This window comes from Ochotona curzoniae, unplaced genomic scaffold, assembly GCF_017591425.1.
Source record: "Ochotona curzoniae isolate NIBS_2020 unplaced genomic scaffold, NIBS_Ocur_1.0 scaffold_3208, whole genome shotgun sequence".
Lineage (NCBI taxonomy): Eukaryota > Metazoa > Chordata > Mammalia > Lagomorpha > Ochotonidae > Ochotona > Ochotona curzoniae.
Window position 1 is genome coordinate 54,235,451 of NW_024467106.1, and position 12,703 is coordinate 54,248,153.

The window sequence follows — 12,703 nt, forward strand, 5'->3', positions numbered from 1 at the left end:
ATCTCATATGCGTGCCGGTTCTTATCTCGGCTGCTCTACTTCCCTTCCAGCTCCCTGCTTGTGGTCTGGTAAAAGCAGCAGAGGACGGCTTAAAGCCTTGGGACCCTGCACCCATGTGGGAGACCAGGAAGAAGCTCCTGTGAAGCCGACTACTAGACAAAAGTGCTTTTTGTCTGTCTTCCTTTCCAAGAAAAATATGTTTCAAGAAAAAGAATATATATGAAAAGGAGCAAAAATGTGTAAAGATTGTGCTATAACACAATGGAATGTGCACTGTACTTAATAATGATGAAAAGTGCATTTTAACTACTGAACTAGTTAAAATGAACTTACTAGTCTCAATGTGAAGAAACTGCTGCCATAAAATACGAAATACTAGATGACTACAAATACTTGCCTTTATTGCTAAAGAATGCTTTGTAAAAAACGTTATAAGTACCTTAATCATTTAATATGCCATACCTCACTTGATTTCCTAACTCAGCTTTTAAATTTCATTTTTAAATTTAAATACAGTATATAGTGAAAGATGTGGATCTAACTTCTTGTTTCTGCAGGCTATCAACCAATTGTCCCAACAGCATTTATTGAAGAGACCTTCCAATTTCCCTGGATTATTGTTTGTTTCTTTGTCAAAGATTATTTGGCTGAATCTGTGTGGGTTCCCTTCCGTTGCTTCTGTTCTACTCCACTGATCCTCCTCTCTGTGCCAATACCAGGCTGTTTTAATAATTGCCAGAGTCCAGCTCCAGCTGAGTTCAGAGCTCGAGAAGGGTGGGTGAAATAGACGTAGAAAGAAGAAAAAAAAAGACGGACCACTACAATTCCAACATCATTGTGGACCTCGAGACAAAGCTGTCCACTTAATTTATACAGAAGCAGTACATGTTTTTTTTTTTTTTTTTTTTAGGGCATTTTGACATAACTTCAAGGGGAGCACAATTTACAACAGCTTGAGAGGCGAGTGAGGAAGGACCCCATATTCCTTGCTTATCTCAGCTTGCCAGCCCCCACCTACTCTCCTCAAGTCTGCGTCCCATCCTTGGCGCTGCCTGTGACAACTGGACCCCTACCTTGAATTACATATGGGAAAAGGTCTGAGGCCTTGGTTTATGGGGACTGGGGCAATGACACCAAAGGTCATTAGGCCTGCAGGCTCACACAGTTTGTTAACTAAGCAAGAGTTACCACGATGGAAAGAATTGCAATTAACAATGAGCCATGTTTACTCCATTTAGGTCTCCACTCTACAATGGGCAAGTAAAATGTTTCCAAAGATAACTCTACAAGTAGTTTCAACTTAAGACAGGGCATTATCCATTCAGATGTTGCAGCCAACATTTTCTCAATAGACAACACATTTATTAAGTAATACATTCCTACTACAATTCTTATTCTACAACTTATCCATCACTTAATGAGAGAAATACATCAAAAGAGAAAAAACATAAAGATCTAAGACAAAAGGTTTCAAACATTAAATCCCTCTACAACTGCAAGTTCTACAACCTCATAAATGATCAAACAATAATCAAAAGTATATATGATGTTAGTAAAATCACCCTATATTTCTTCTAGTTAAAAAATTATGGGGCCCACTGGCGCGGTGGCACAAGTGGTTAAGGTCCTCGCCTTGTATGCCCGGGATCCCATATGGATGCCGGTTCTATCCCGGCAGCCCCACTTTCCTTCCAGCTCCCCACCTGTGGCCCGGGAAAGCAGTTGAGGACGGCCCAAGGCTTTGGGACCCTGCACCCGCGTGGGAGACCCGGAAGAGGCTCCTGGCTTAGGATCGGCTTAGCACTGGCCGTTGTGCTGACTTGGGGAGTGAATCATTGGACGGAAGATCTTCTTCTCTGTATATCTGCCTTTCCAATAAAAAAAATAATAAAAATAAATCTTTAAAAAAAAAAATTACGGGGCCCAGCACGGTGGCGCAAGTGGTTAAGGTCTTCGCCTTGCACGCCCGGGATCCCATATGGATGCCGGTTCTAATCCCAGCGGTCCCGCTTCCCATCCAGCTCCCTGTCTGTGGCCCGGGAAAGCAGTCGAGGACAGCCCAAAGCTTTGGGACCCTGCACCCGCTTGGGAGACCTGGAAGAGGCTCCTGGCTTCGGATCAGCATAGCATCGACCGTTGCAGTCACTTGAGGAGTGAATCATCGAACGGAAGATCTTCCTGTCTCTCCTCCTCTCTGTATATCCACCTTTCCGATAAAAATAAAATAAATCTTAAAAAAAAAATTATGAAGGCAGCCAAACCAACTACAGGAGTTGCAAGGACAGGTTAACCTTTAAGGTCATAGTAACTATATTTTTGCCATAGCAGAATAGCCTTTAGGGTCACAGTAACTATATTTTTGCCATAGCAGGATGGCCTTTTGGGGTCACAGTAATTATAACAGGATAATCTTTAGGGTCCCAGTAACAGGATAGCTTTTAGGATCCCAGTAACAGGATAGCTTTTAGGGTCCCAGTAACAATATAGCTTTTAGGATCCCAGTAACAGGATAGCTTTTAGGGTCCCAGTAGCTATATTTTTGTCATAGCAATTTCAACCCATACTCCCACCACTTCCATTAGTTTGTGAAACTCTTATCAAGCCATTTCCCAGAAAGCATGCTAAATGTTCGGGCCAGATTTCAGAGCAATGGGCAGGCACACAATAAGATGTCTGGAAACAGCATAGGCTTAATTGTACTCCTGTGCACAGTTAAAGGCCCACTCACCAAGACATTATCAGTAACATTAACTTTTAAGCTCATGTTGGTTGTAAAAGCCATCTCACAGGGGCAAACTATGCCTAATAGATTGCAAGATTCTTAGTGGGGTGGTTGAGCGTCCATGCGAAAGGGGGTGAAAACTGCTGTCAAGGTGATCAGAGAAATCTGCCTGGGCCCTGCCAAACAGCTGGAAGCTGCCCGGGCCCTGCCAAACAGGGGAGCTATTCTCTTCACACCTTCGTGTTATTCACACCTACTGCACGGACCCCAGCAGATAGTACTGCTTTATACTATGTCCAGAGGTCTGGAATTGTGATCTCCCCTGTCAGATACCTATTCTTCAAGATGGTTCTACCTATTCATGTTTTTTTGTTCTTTCCAGACAAACCTTGTATCATTTTCTCCAGTTCTATGAAGAATGTTTTGGGTAGTTTGATTGGGATTGCGTTGAATGTATATATTGCTTTTGGTAGTATGGACATTTTGATGATGTTGATTTTATCCATCCAGGAACATAGTACGTAAAAGACCTAAGCCTACACCCAGAAACCTTCAAACTTTTGGAAGAACCCTGCAAGATTTAGGTGTAGGCCCTGACTTCCTAAGAAATAACCAAAAGCAATAGCAATCAAGACTGAAATAAACAAATGGGACTTCATCAAACTAAGAAGCTTCTGTACAGCAAAAGAAACTATCAACAAAGTAAAAAAGCAACCCACTAATGGGAGAAGATCTTTGTACACTACACAGGAGATAAGAGGCTAATCTCCAAAATACACTAAGATTTCCAGAACACCCAAACTTCCTTTGGGACTTGGAGAGGAGCTTCCTCTGGTCCTTAATTCCAATTTTGGCTCCCCACCCTCTCTTGCAATGACCTCCGGCTTCCTCTGGAGCCCCCAAAATTAGATCAGATTGACCAATAAGGAAAGCTTAGAACAGACAAGAAAAAGTCAGCTTAGACTATCATATACCTCACTAGGCAGGACACAAAGATCAGTTACTCCTCACTAAGGTACTGAAGATTTCTCTGCACACACCTCCTTAAACTGTTCTGTTCCTCAATAGATAACATATGGCTTGTTAAGAGTTATAAGCCTGTTTGGACTATCCTAAAACTCATGAAGTTCAGTAAAATCATGCTTGAATATTATAAGCTGCTAAATATAAATATGAAGGAAAAAAAAAGACAAGACAGCTGAATAGTACCCTACAGCCATGTTAAGGTTTATAGCAGTCAGTTATGTATAAACTAAAATTGAGATGTCAATGAAGTAGTTACAGGATGTGGTTAAGAACTTGAATATTCTAACACACTGGTCACTACATAGCATGTCAATTATATTCATGATGTTGTAAAGTTCCATGTTTCTTCCTGTTGTTGAATTTGTGTGTCTTTCACTGGAGGGGATGATATTGTGCCAGCTCTATTTTCAGATCAAACATGGTCTTCCAATGAAACTGTTGAATTTATCTGAGCAGTAAGATGCTGGACACTCTGCATGGTCCATGCCCGCAATGATGGAATTATGAGCTGTACTACTGTAATGATGTGGAAGAAATCAATATGGGGGAAGGGCATGGGGAGGGGTTGGAGGAATCCCAGAGCCTACAGAACTGTGTTATAAAATGAAATAAAAAATTAAATACAGTAAGTTCCTTCATTGTACAGGTATTTATCACAAATGCTTAGCTACCTAACCAGAACCATAATCAGAATAAGAACATATGTCTCAGCCCCAAACACTCCCTCATGTGATCCTTTTATATTCCAGTGCTCCCCTACTCCAAACCACTGAATCTTCAACTCTTATTACTGCTAGAATGTCACTAAAAATCATAATCCTTCTGAGTCAGACTCATCACCCCAACATAACAGTTAAGATTCATCTGTACTCTTAGGTATAATAGCACTTCTTTGCTGTTTTAGTTATATTGTGGCCACATACCACACAGTGGCCTTCCACCAGTTCAGCAACATTTGTGTTGCCTCAGTTTTACGTAATTGTGAATAGAAAAGTTCTAATATTCACACAGAGGATTTTGGGAGAAAATCAGATTTTACCTCTCTAGGCTGGTGTTATATCCCAGGGTAAGCCAATCTTGTGATACTAGCATCCGGTATTCAAGAGCAAATTCCAATAGCAGCTACTCTCCACTTCTAATCCAGTCCTTGCTATGGCAGTGAGCACTGCCTGAGTGCTTGGGCCCTCCCAATCATACAGGAGACCCAAATGGAGTTTCTGGCTTCTGCCTTGAACTTTGTACAGTCCAGACTGTTGTAGTCATTTGGGGAGTGAACCAGTGGATGGAAGATTGCTGTCACTCTGCTTTTTAATGAATCTTAAACAATAAACCAAACCAAAAAAACCCTCACTTCTCTTAGGTAATCAATTGGGACTGTGATCTGTGATATGCACATTTCACTTCAAAAGAACCAGATTTAAAACATTCCCCAAGATCAGTGCATGCTTCTCAGCCTTTAGAGTTGTCAGGTTTTTTCTCTATTTCTGAAGATATTCTGAAAGGTAGGTAGTATCTCATATGATTTTTCTTTCCGTAATATTAACCATCTTGAATATTTTTCATATTCAATCTCAAATCTTTTTCAAGATTTTAAAAATGTATTTGTTTACATATTAATGAAGCATATTTTTTAGATATAAGTCCTTTGGCAAACATGACTTGCAAGAATTTTCTCCCATTTAAAAGTACACTGTTTACATTTCAAATATAGAGGTAGTTTTTCCACATTTCTCTTGTTCATAGCTAGTTTAATGCTAACATGATCAGAAAGCCACTTTTTAATTTGAATTTATTAAAGTTTATTTTATGGTATGGAATATGATCCAAATGAAAATAACATTCTAAGTCAATACTTCAAACAAAAAATATAACAATAACTTTGTAATATCCTTTAAACCATCTACCTTTTGCTCTAGCAAACAATAACACAGTGTTAATGCAAATAGAATCTGATGAAATATTTTGACACTAAATGGAACTTACTTGTAACAGAGATCTTGAAAGAACACATGGTGATTGTTCACTAAATTCACAGAAAAAATCCTAAAATATACATGGAGAAAAAACATCAATACAATAACCAACAGATGAAAATATTTGCATAGAGTTTAATTTTTACTGGATTTGACATACCAGAGTTAAACTATGATAGTTAAATGTCTAACCTGTAGGAATTGTCTAATTATTATCAAAAAGGCAATGGATATTTTTAGAGCCTAAAATATTAAGAGTTGAGCAACAGAATTGTGTAGGTAATACTAAATTCATATGCAACGAAACAGTATCAATTACAGATTTACTAAGCAATGAAAGAACTTCCGTTCCTTCTTTACAAAAATAGATACCAAAAAACCAGATCAACTGGACATATGCTATTGATTACTGATATCATTAGGGAAAGAACAAAAGATACTTCCAAGCAAGTGAGGAGAAAACATATCAAAACATTTCTTTGCAGACCATATGACAGTTGTTTATCATGGCCCAATGTCTCTGCATCTCCCAAATGATAGTCAGTAAAACCTCTCTATTTTAACATTTGAGTTAAGGATAGGTACTGGGCCTGGGAACACACCAGGCAGAACTGGAGGCTAACAGCTGAGAGATTACAAGAAACATCCCTAGAAAGGGAGTACTTTTCCCCAGTAAGCACTCCACTCCACATCAAGATGCTCATGGGTACATGATTCATCCATCACTCCACTGGTGTTCAAGAGGCGCCTGATGTACCCCAACCGGCTTTCCTGCTGTTGAACCTGAGGTCCTCCTGGTCCTGTTTACGCAGTGCTCCTCAGTGGCACAAGAGGAGTAGGAGAGGGACTGAAAGGAAGGAAAGTGGGAGTACCAAGAACTGAGAACTGCCTTAATAAAGGCCTTCCTCTCCTTCACCTGGCATTCTTTCTGATTACCATCTCAAGACTAGCTTGTCTTCATTTTAAAGTGCCAACCATTATGTTCTAACTCTCTCCTTTGAGAGGAAGTAACTGTACTTTTGCTCAAACTTACTCCCTTCATAGCCACTTACCCCAGTTCCTTCTCTTTAACAACAGTAGTCTTCGAAAGGACTCTGTTCCCTAAGGCATTTTCAGAACATTACCACTCTCCCAGAAATTACAATTTTATCTTTCTACTAGACCTTTCTCCCAGGAACATTAAACAGTTTTTCCCATCTTTAAAAAAAGAAAAAAAGACTGTCACAAGCTCCCATGTTTCCTCAACTCCTGCCTTCTCAAACTCTCCAAAGACTTGGCTTTCTGCACTCCCTGGCTCACCTGACTGTCACCACTATCACTAAATCCAATGTTTGTTTCAGACCTCATCATATTTGTCTCAGCAGCACTTGACATGATATAAGTCTTGAAAAAACTGTGTGGTTTTCACTAATTTCTCTTGGTCATGTCCCAGTCTATTCTGGTAGGTCTAAAGTTTAGTTCCAGATTGCCCTTTTCTTAAATTGCACGCTTTTTCCTCACAATCTGATTACTTCTCATGCTTCAAATTATCTACGCCATACAATCAAAATTACAACCAGCACAGAACTCCTATGTCTTCATGTAAACATTTTAAAGCTACCTCAAATTCAACTAAGACTCTCACATTTGCCCCGCCCCTCTCCATTTCAGGGAACAGAACCAGAGTGTATCCAGACTTGCAAATCAGAAACCTGGAGATCTTCCTGAGTTTTCTCATATTAGATATCTCATTGATCGTGTATATACTATCAACTTCAGTTCACACAACCCTGAAACCTCACATCAGCTGCTGCCTGTGTAAGGCACAGTCCCTGAGACAGCAGTGATGGCTTCATTTGTCTTCCTGCGTCTTTGGTGTTCTTCCAGCCTCTTCTCAGGAATGCAGTTCCCACATCTTCTTGCCAATTTAAATTCATCATGTCACTAAACAAATCCAGTGATCCTGCATAAAACTCATCCTGTGCTCCATGATAAGGACTAACATCCTTAATGTTACTTAAATGGTCTTGTCTTGCCCCCATGTCTCTACTCCAAATTCCTCAGTGTTCTCCTTTCCACTGTCCTTCAGTTTCTTCCCTCTTATGAGAGGGAACACTCAGCTTCCTTCACTGCCACCTCCCTCGCCAGCCTCGCTGCCTTCAGACCTCAGCTACACTCTGACTTTCAGCACAGTATAGGCTCTAACTCCTTCCTTCAAACTGCTGATTTTGGTTTGTAATTCTACAACGATTTTTTAAAGGCTACCTGGCCAATTTTTCTAAATAAACTACAAACCCAACAGTGACTTACTTCCATGATACGTTGCTTCTTCATTAACAGATATTAATAACCCTATCACAAAGAACACATGTAAAAAAGACTCCCTGGTCCAGTACAGTAGCCTAGTGGCTAAAGTCCTTCCCTTGCATATGTCAGGATCCGATATGGGTGCTGGTTTGTGTCCCGGCTGCTCCACTTCCCACCCAGCTCCCTGCTTGTGGCCTGGGAAAGCAGTCAAGGATGGCCCAAAGCCTTGGGACCCTGCACCCGCGTGGGAGACACAGAAGAAGCTCCTGGTTCCTGTCTTCAAATCGTCTCAGCTCTGGCTATCGCAGCCAACTGGAGAGTGAATCAATGAACAGAAGATATTTCTCTCTTAAATTTGACTTTCTAATAAAAATTTTAAAATCTTTAAAAAAATGATTTCCTGAACTGATAAATATCCATACTTCTCATTTTTGCCCTTCCTGTTGCTAATATCTATCCCTAAAGAATGTATCCTATGTCCAGGTGTTTTCTGTATCTATCACTCCACTGCTGGCAAAAGGTACAGATTCCAGGACCCTCATCTGCAGATTTCACTAATTCCTCTGTTTCCACCTGGCTGTCATAATCTTTGGCTATGTAAAAATCCAAAAGCATTGAAAATGCAGTTAAAAATAAGCTATTTTAAAATGAATATTTCTCTATGCCTGGCAAAGTTTTCCTTTATATACCTGAAAATAGATATACAGCATTCTTGACTATAACTTGCCATTTTGTAACACATCCCAAAGCCCAAAAATTCCCATAACCTATGCTTTATTGACTCTATATTTTTTATACATTTTACTGAATGGATCATGTAACCACTGGACATTTAAACTGCTACTGGTTCCTCACATATGTGCATGTCAGCATGAATCCTGGATTCATTTATAACAAATCTCTTGAAGGGGACCTGCTGCCTCAGATACTACACACATTTTGAGACCCTGAAGATACAGCCATTTTGCTTTAAAAGTGCTATTTTGCTTTAAGAACATTAACATTATCTGGTCCTTTAGTCTTCCTTAACTTTATGGTTTTCTTCTACTATTTTGCTTCCGTCAGTCTTCCCCATGCTCTCACCAATTCCTGTGCCCTAGATCTCGCAGACAGCAAGACTCCTCACTCTGCATGTCAGCACTCAATGCCAGGACGTCAGGCCTGGCTCCTCAGCACCTTCCACCCTGATGTTCTGACAAGGCAAATCAGAACCTTTTACCAGAGTGTCCAGGATCAAGGAGAACCTGCCAGAATTGCTCTCCTGCTCTAGGATAGCTCTAGTAAAAAGTAGTAGAGTCAATAAAAAAATGGAAGGTGCAACAATAGATGGTAGTTGAATTCATTATATCTGTAATGTGCCTGAGTAATAAGCATCAGACTTAACTGTAAAGAAAAATAAAAACTTATTACAGTAATTTATGTATGCTACTTGCTATTTATGTTCAAGTCTTATGTGCTATGATAGAACATAAATGTGTAAGAGTAACTATTCTAGCTTATACTGACAGTCTGATACCCAACAATCAAGCTGCCTAGTTCTTGGTACCTTTCACCTGCATCACTATCAGCCTATTCGCCATCATCTCAATCCCCTACTGAAGAACACACAATAGCTCCACATCTATTCACGACTAAAGCTTTTAGGATTTGGTCATTTTGTCCCACCTTAGTTACCGTCTTTTCTAATTCCTAACTCAACACGCAGCCAAGGCTCTCTATACCGACCTTACGGTTTCTCACCATGCTCTCAGTCCAGAAGCTATTTCTTTCTTTTTCCCTTTCTTCCATCTTTCTTTCTATCCTTCCTTCTCAGACTTAGCTTTATTTGAAAGGCAGATCTTAGAGACAGAGAGAAGGAAAGACAAAGAGAGAGATCTTCCATCTGTTGGTTCACTCTCTGAACGACTGCAACAGACAGAGGTAAGCCAATCTGAAGCCAGGAGCCATTAAGTTCTTCCCAGGCACCCACCCGGGTACATGGTCCCAAGCTCTTGAGCCATCCTCCACTGCTTTCTCAGGCTACAAGCAGGGAGCTGGATGGCCCAAATACCTGAGGTCTTGCTATTATTGGGCAGACTGAAATGGAATTCCAGGCTCCTAGCTTCAGTCTCAGCCAGGCCCAGCTGCTGCTGCCATATGGGAAATGGCTCAGAACAAAGTCATCTCCTCCATCTTACCCAGTCACTTGCTTTTATAATCAATCAATCTTTCCAAAAAAAAAGAATTTTCCTGGAGGTTAAGCTAGGAAAGCAGTGGCTCAAAAACCAAAGAGAACAGCTATAAAAACAGACCAATCTCACAGAAGTAACAGTCAAAAACCATGGAATTAAGGAACTGGGAAGACACCAAGAGAGCTAATAAGCAGTTATTTACGTAACAGGTGAAAGATTAATCACAAAGAAGTTCAGTAATTGTTTTAAAACTAGAATTCACTATATACAAGCCAGCAAAAGAGACTTAAAATACCAGTCTCAAGAAAACCTTCATGTAAAAGGACTCATTAATACTAACAACTCCGTGGTTTTTAATTTTGTCTTTTGTTTTATTGCAGAAGGTGAAACATAAGTTAAAGAGTCAGAAAAATAGAAATAGCTACCTGGCAATGGGCAGGAAAAAATTCTGACAGCTCTATCCTGTTCCCTTTATCCTGTGGCTCAGAATACGTGATAAAAAATTAAATCAAGAAAAGTCCGTCCCTTTAATTGTCTCAAAAGCAGCTAAGGGAACAACAGAGGACCAGAATAACAAAGTCTCCCTCAACTGCAGCTCATCCCAAGTTGACTGACACAGGTCCCAAGCAGAAGGGATCTGCCAGATACTTGTCATCCTGCTCCTTTCAATCTTAAACTTGCTTGGAGAAAGCCAGAGCACTGAGGCAATCCAGGCCTTTACTTGAGACGCTGGCATCTGATATGGGTGCCAGTTCAAGTCCCAGATGCTTCATTTCTGCTCGGCTCCCTCCTAATGTAACCGGAAAAGCAGTGGAAAACTGCCCCAGTGCTTGAGCCCCTGCACAAGAAGAGACCTCCCCCACCCCCCACCCAGAGCTTCTGGCTTTGATCTGGCCTAGCCCTGGCTGCTATGCGAATCTGGACAGTGAAGCAGTTGATAGAAGATAATTCTGCTTTTCAAATAAATAAAATGGGTCATAAAAACAAAAACAACCTACAGCTTACTGAAAAACATCCAAAAGATCACTTAAAATGCCTTAACTACCTACACTGCTATGTCAACTTCCCAAAGTTTTCTTGAATAGGCCATTGTCTTCTCAGGAGTGCTTGATGAAAATAACTGACACATTGACAGAACTCTCAGGAGTCCACAGAGACACAAACCAGCTCTGTCACTTCTTTTATTTAAAAAGGAAGCAGTTCCACTGGTTTATTGAGAATGGAAGAACAGAACTGGTAAAACAACAAAATACACATTCCTTGAGGCATAAAAGCCTTTAAATGAAAAGTATACACATTTCTACCCAACAGTTACAGAGCCTGGAAATGTTATCCAAGTCTGTGAGAAAACAACCAATGTCTGTCTACCCAGTCATAACACCTTTTGGTATGCCTACACCTTAAAATGACATTAAGGCTATCCCTCCTTAAATCTTTCAATATTCCCAAAACATTATTATACATTCCAACTCATAGAAGATCAACCCAAAATATGGTATGTTATAAACGTGCATACCATTTTATCCCAAAACTTCATTTCTTAGGAATTTATCTTAAGATAGAGAGGAGCACACAATTTAATTTACCTACAATGTCATTCACTTTTGTAATGCCTATTACACTGACCTTAAGTAATTTAATATGCAAACAATGGCAGACAACACAGAACCATTAAGATAATGTAGAAACATGTATATAAGACAACACGAAAATAAAGATGCCCAAGGCATAGATGTTAGGGGTTGAAAAAAACAGGTCACCAAACATCATAGTGCCATTTTATATAAAAATAATTATGCACATGCATACATACAGGTATGCATATACGGGAATAAATACTTATAGGCGGCCAAAAAGTTCATGGAAAAATAGTTACAGAATCCAGGAATCAAACACCATTCTTAAAACCTGGTTAAATCAGCTAACTATGCTAGTGCCAAAATCTTTACAAAAATTAAATAGGATGTGTGTTATAAGTGTACTCAAAAAGTTTATAGAAAATTTAAACAAAAGTTTATTTTAGTGCAAGAATTTTTTTTACAATCATTTAACAGAATGTATGTATGTAGCCCACTCAATCATCCAGCTATCACAGATAAGTATTATTTATTCTTGGATAGCCAGTCTCTTAAAAAACGGTAAATTTGTTATTAAACCAAAGTTATACCCCAGAAAAAAGGTTTATACTTACCAAGATACAATGTAAATTTGTTAAATTCACAACCTCACAAACAGTTTTTATTCTATCTATTAATCTTGCAAAATAGTTGACCATTTCTTCCCTTTTAATTATTTTTGCATATCGAGGGAAGGTGGGTGGTAGTAACCTCTGGTTAACAAGGGGCTCAAAACCCATCATAATTGGATGATCTAAAAAGAAAAAAAAAGACTGACAATGTTTCTCTGAATGTTAAATGACAAACACTATTACACATTCACAAAATCTAAGCAGATTTTACAAGTTACATTAATATAGAACCATACGTACATTCTATAAAAGAGAAAAGCAAAAATTAGTAAGCTAA

General features: G+C 39.5%; 1 protein-coding gene across 4 annotated transcripts in view; it reads right to left on the reverse strand.

Annotated features, from left to right (window-relative positions):
• The window catches only part of NAA35 (N-alpha-acetyltransferase 35, NatC auxiliary subunit), an 88,052-nt gene that overhangs the window by 22,279 nt on the left and 53,070 nt on the right, over window positions 1–12,703 (reverse strand). For all 4 annotated transcript variants that reach the window (XM_040963405.1, XM_040963404.1, XM_040963407.1 and 1 more), the window contains 2 exons: window positions 12,370–12,548; window positions 5,732–5,791 (listed from right to left, as the gene is read on the reverse strand). In XM_040963405.1, coding sequence (XP_040819339.1) covers window positions 5,732–5,791; window positions 12,370–12,548 — 239 coding nt within the window. The remainder of the gene's footprint in view (window positions 1–5,731; window positions 5,792–12,369; window positions 12,549–12,703) is intronic.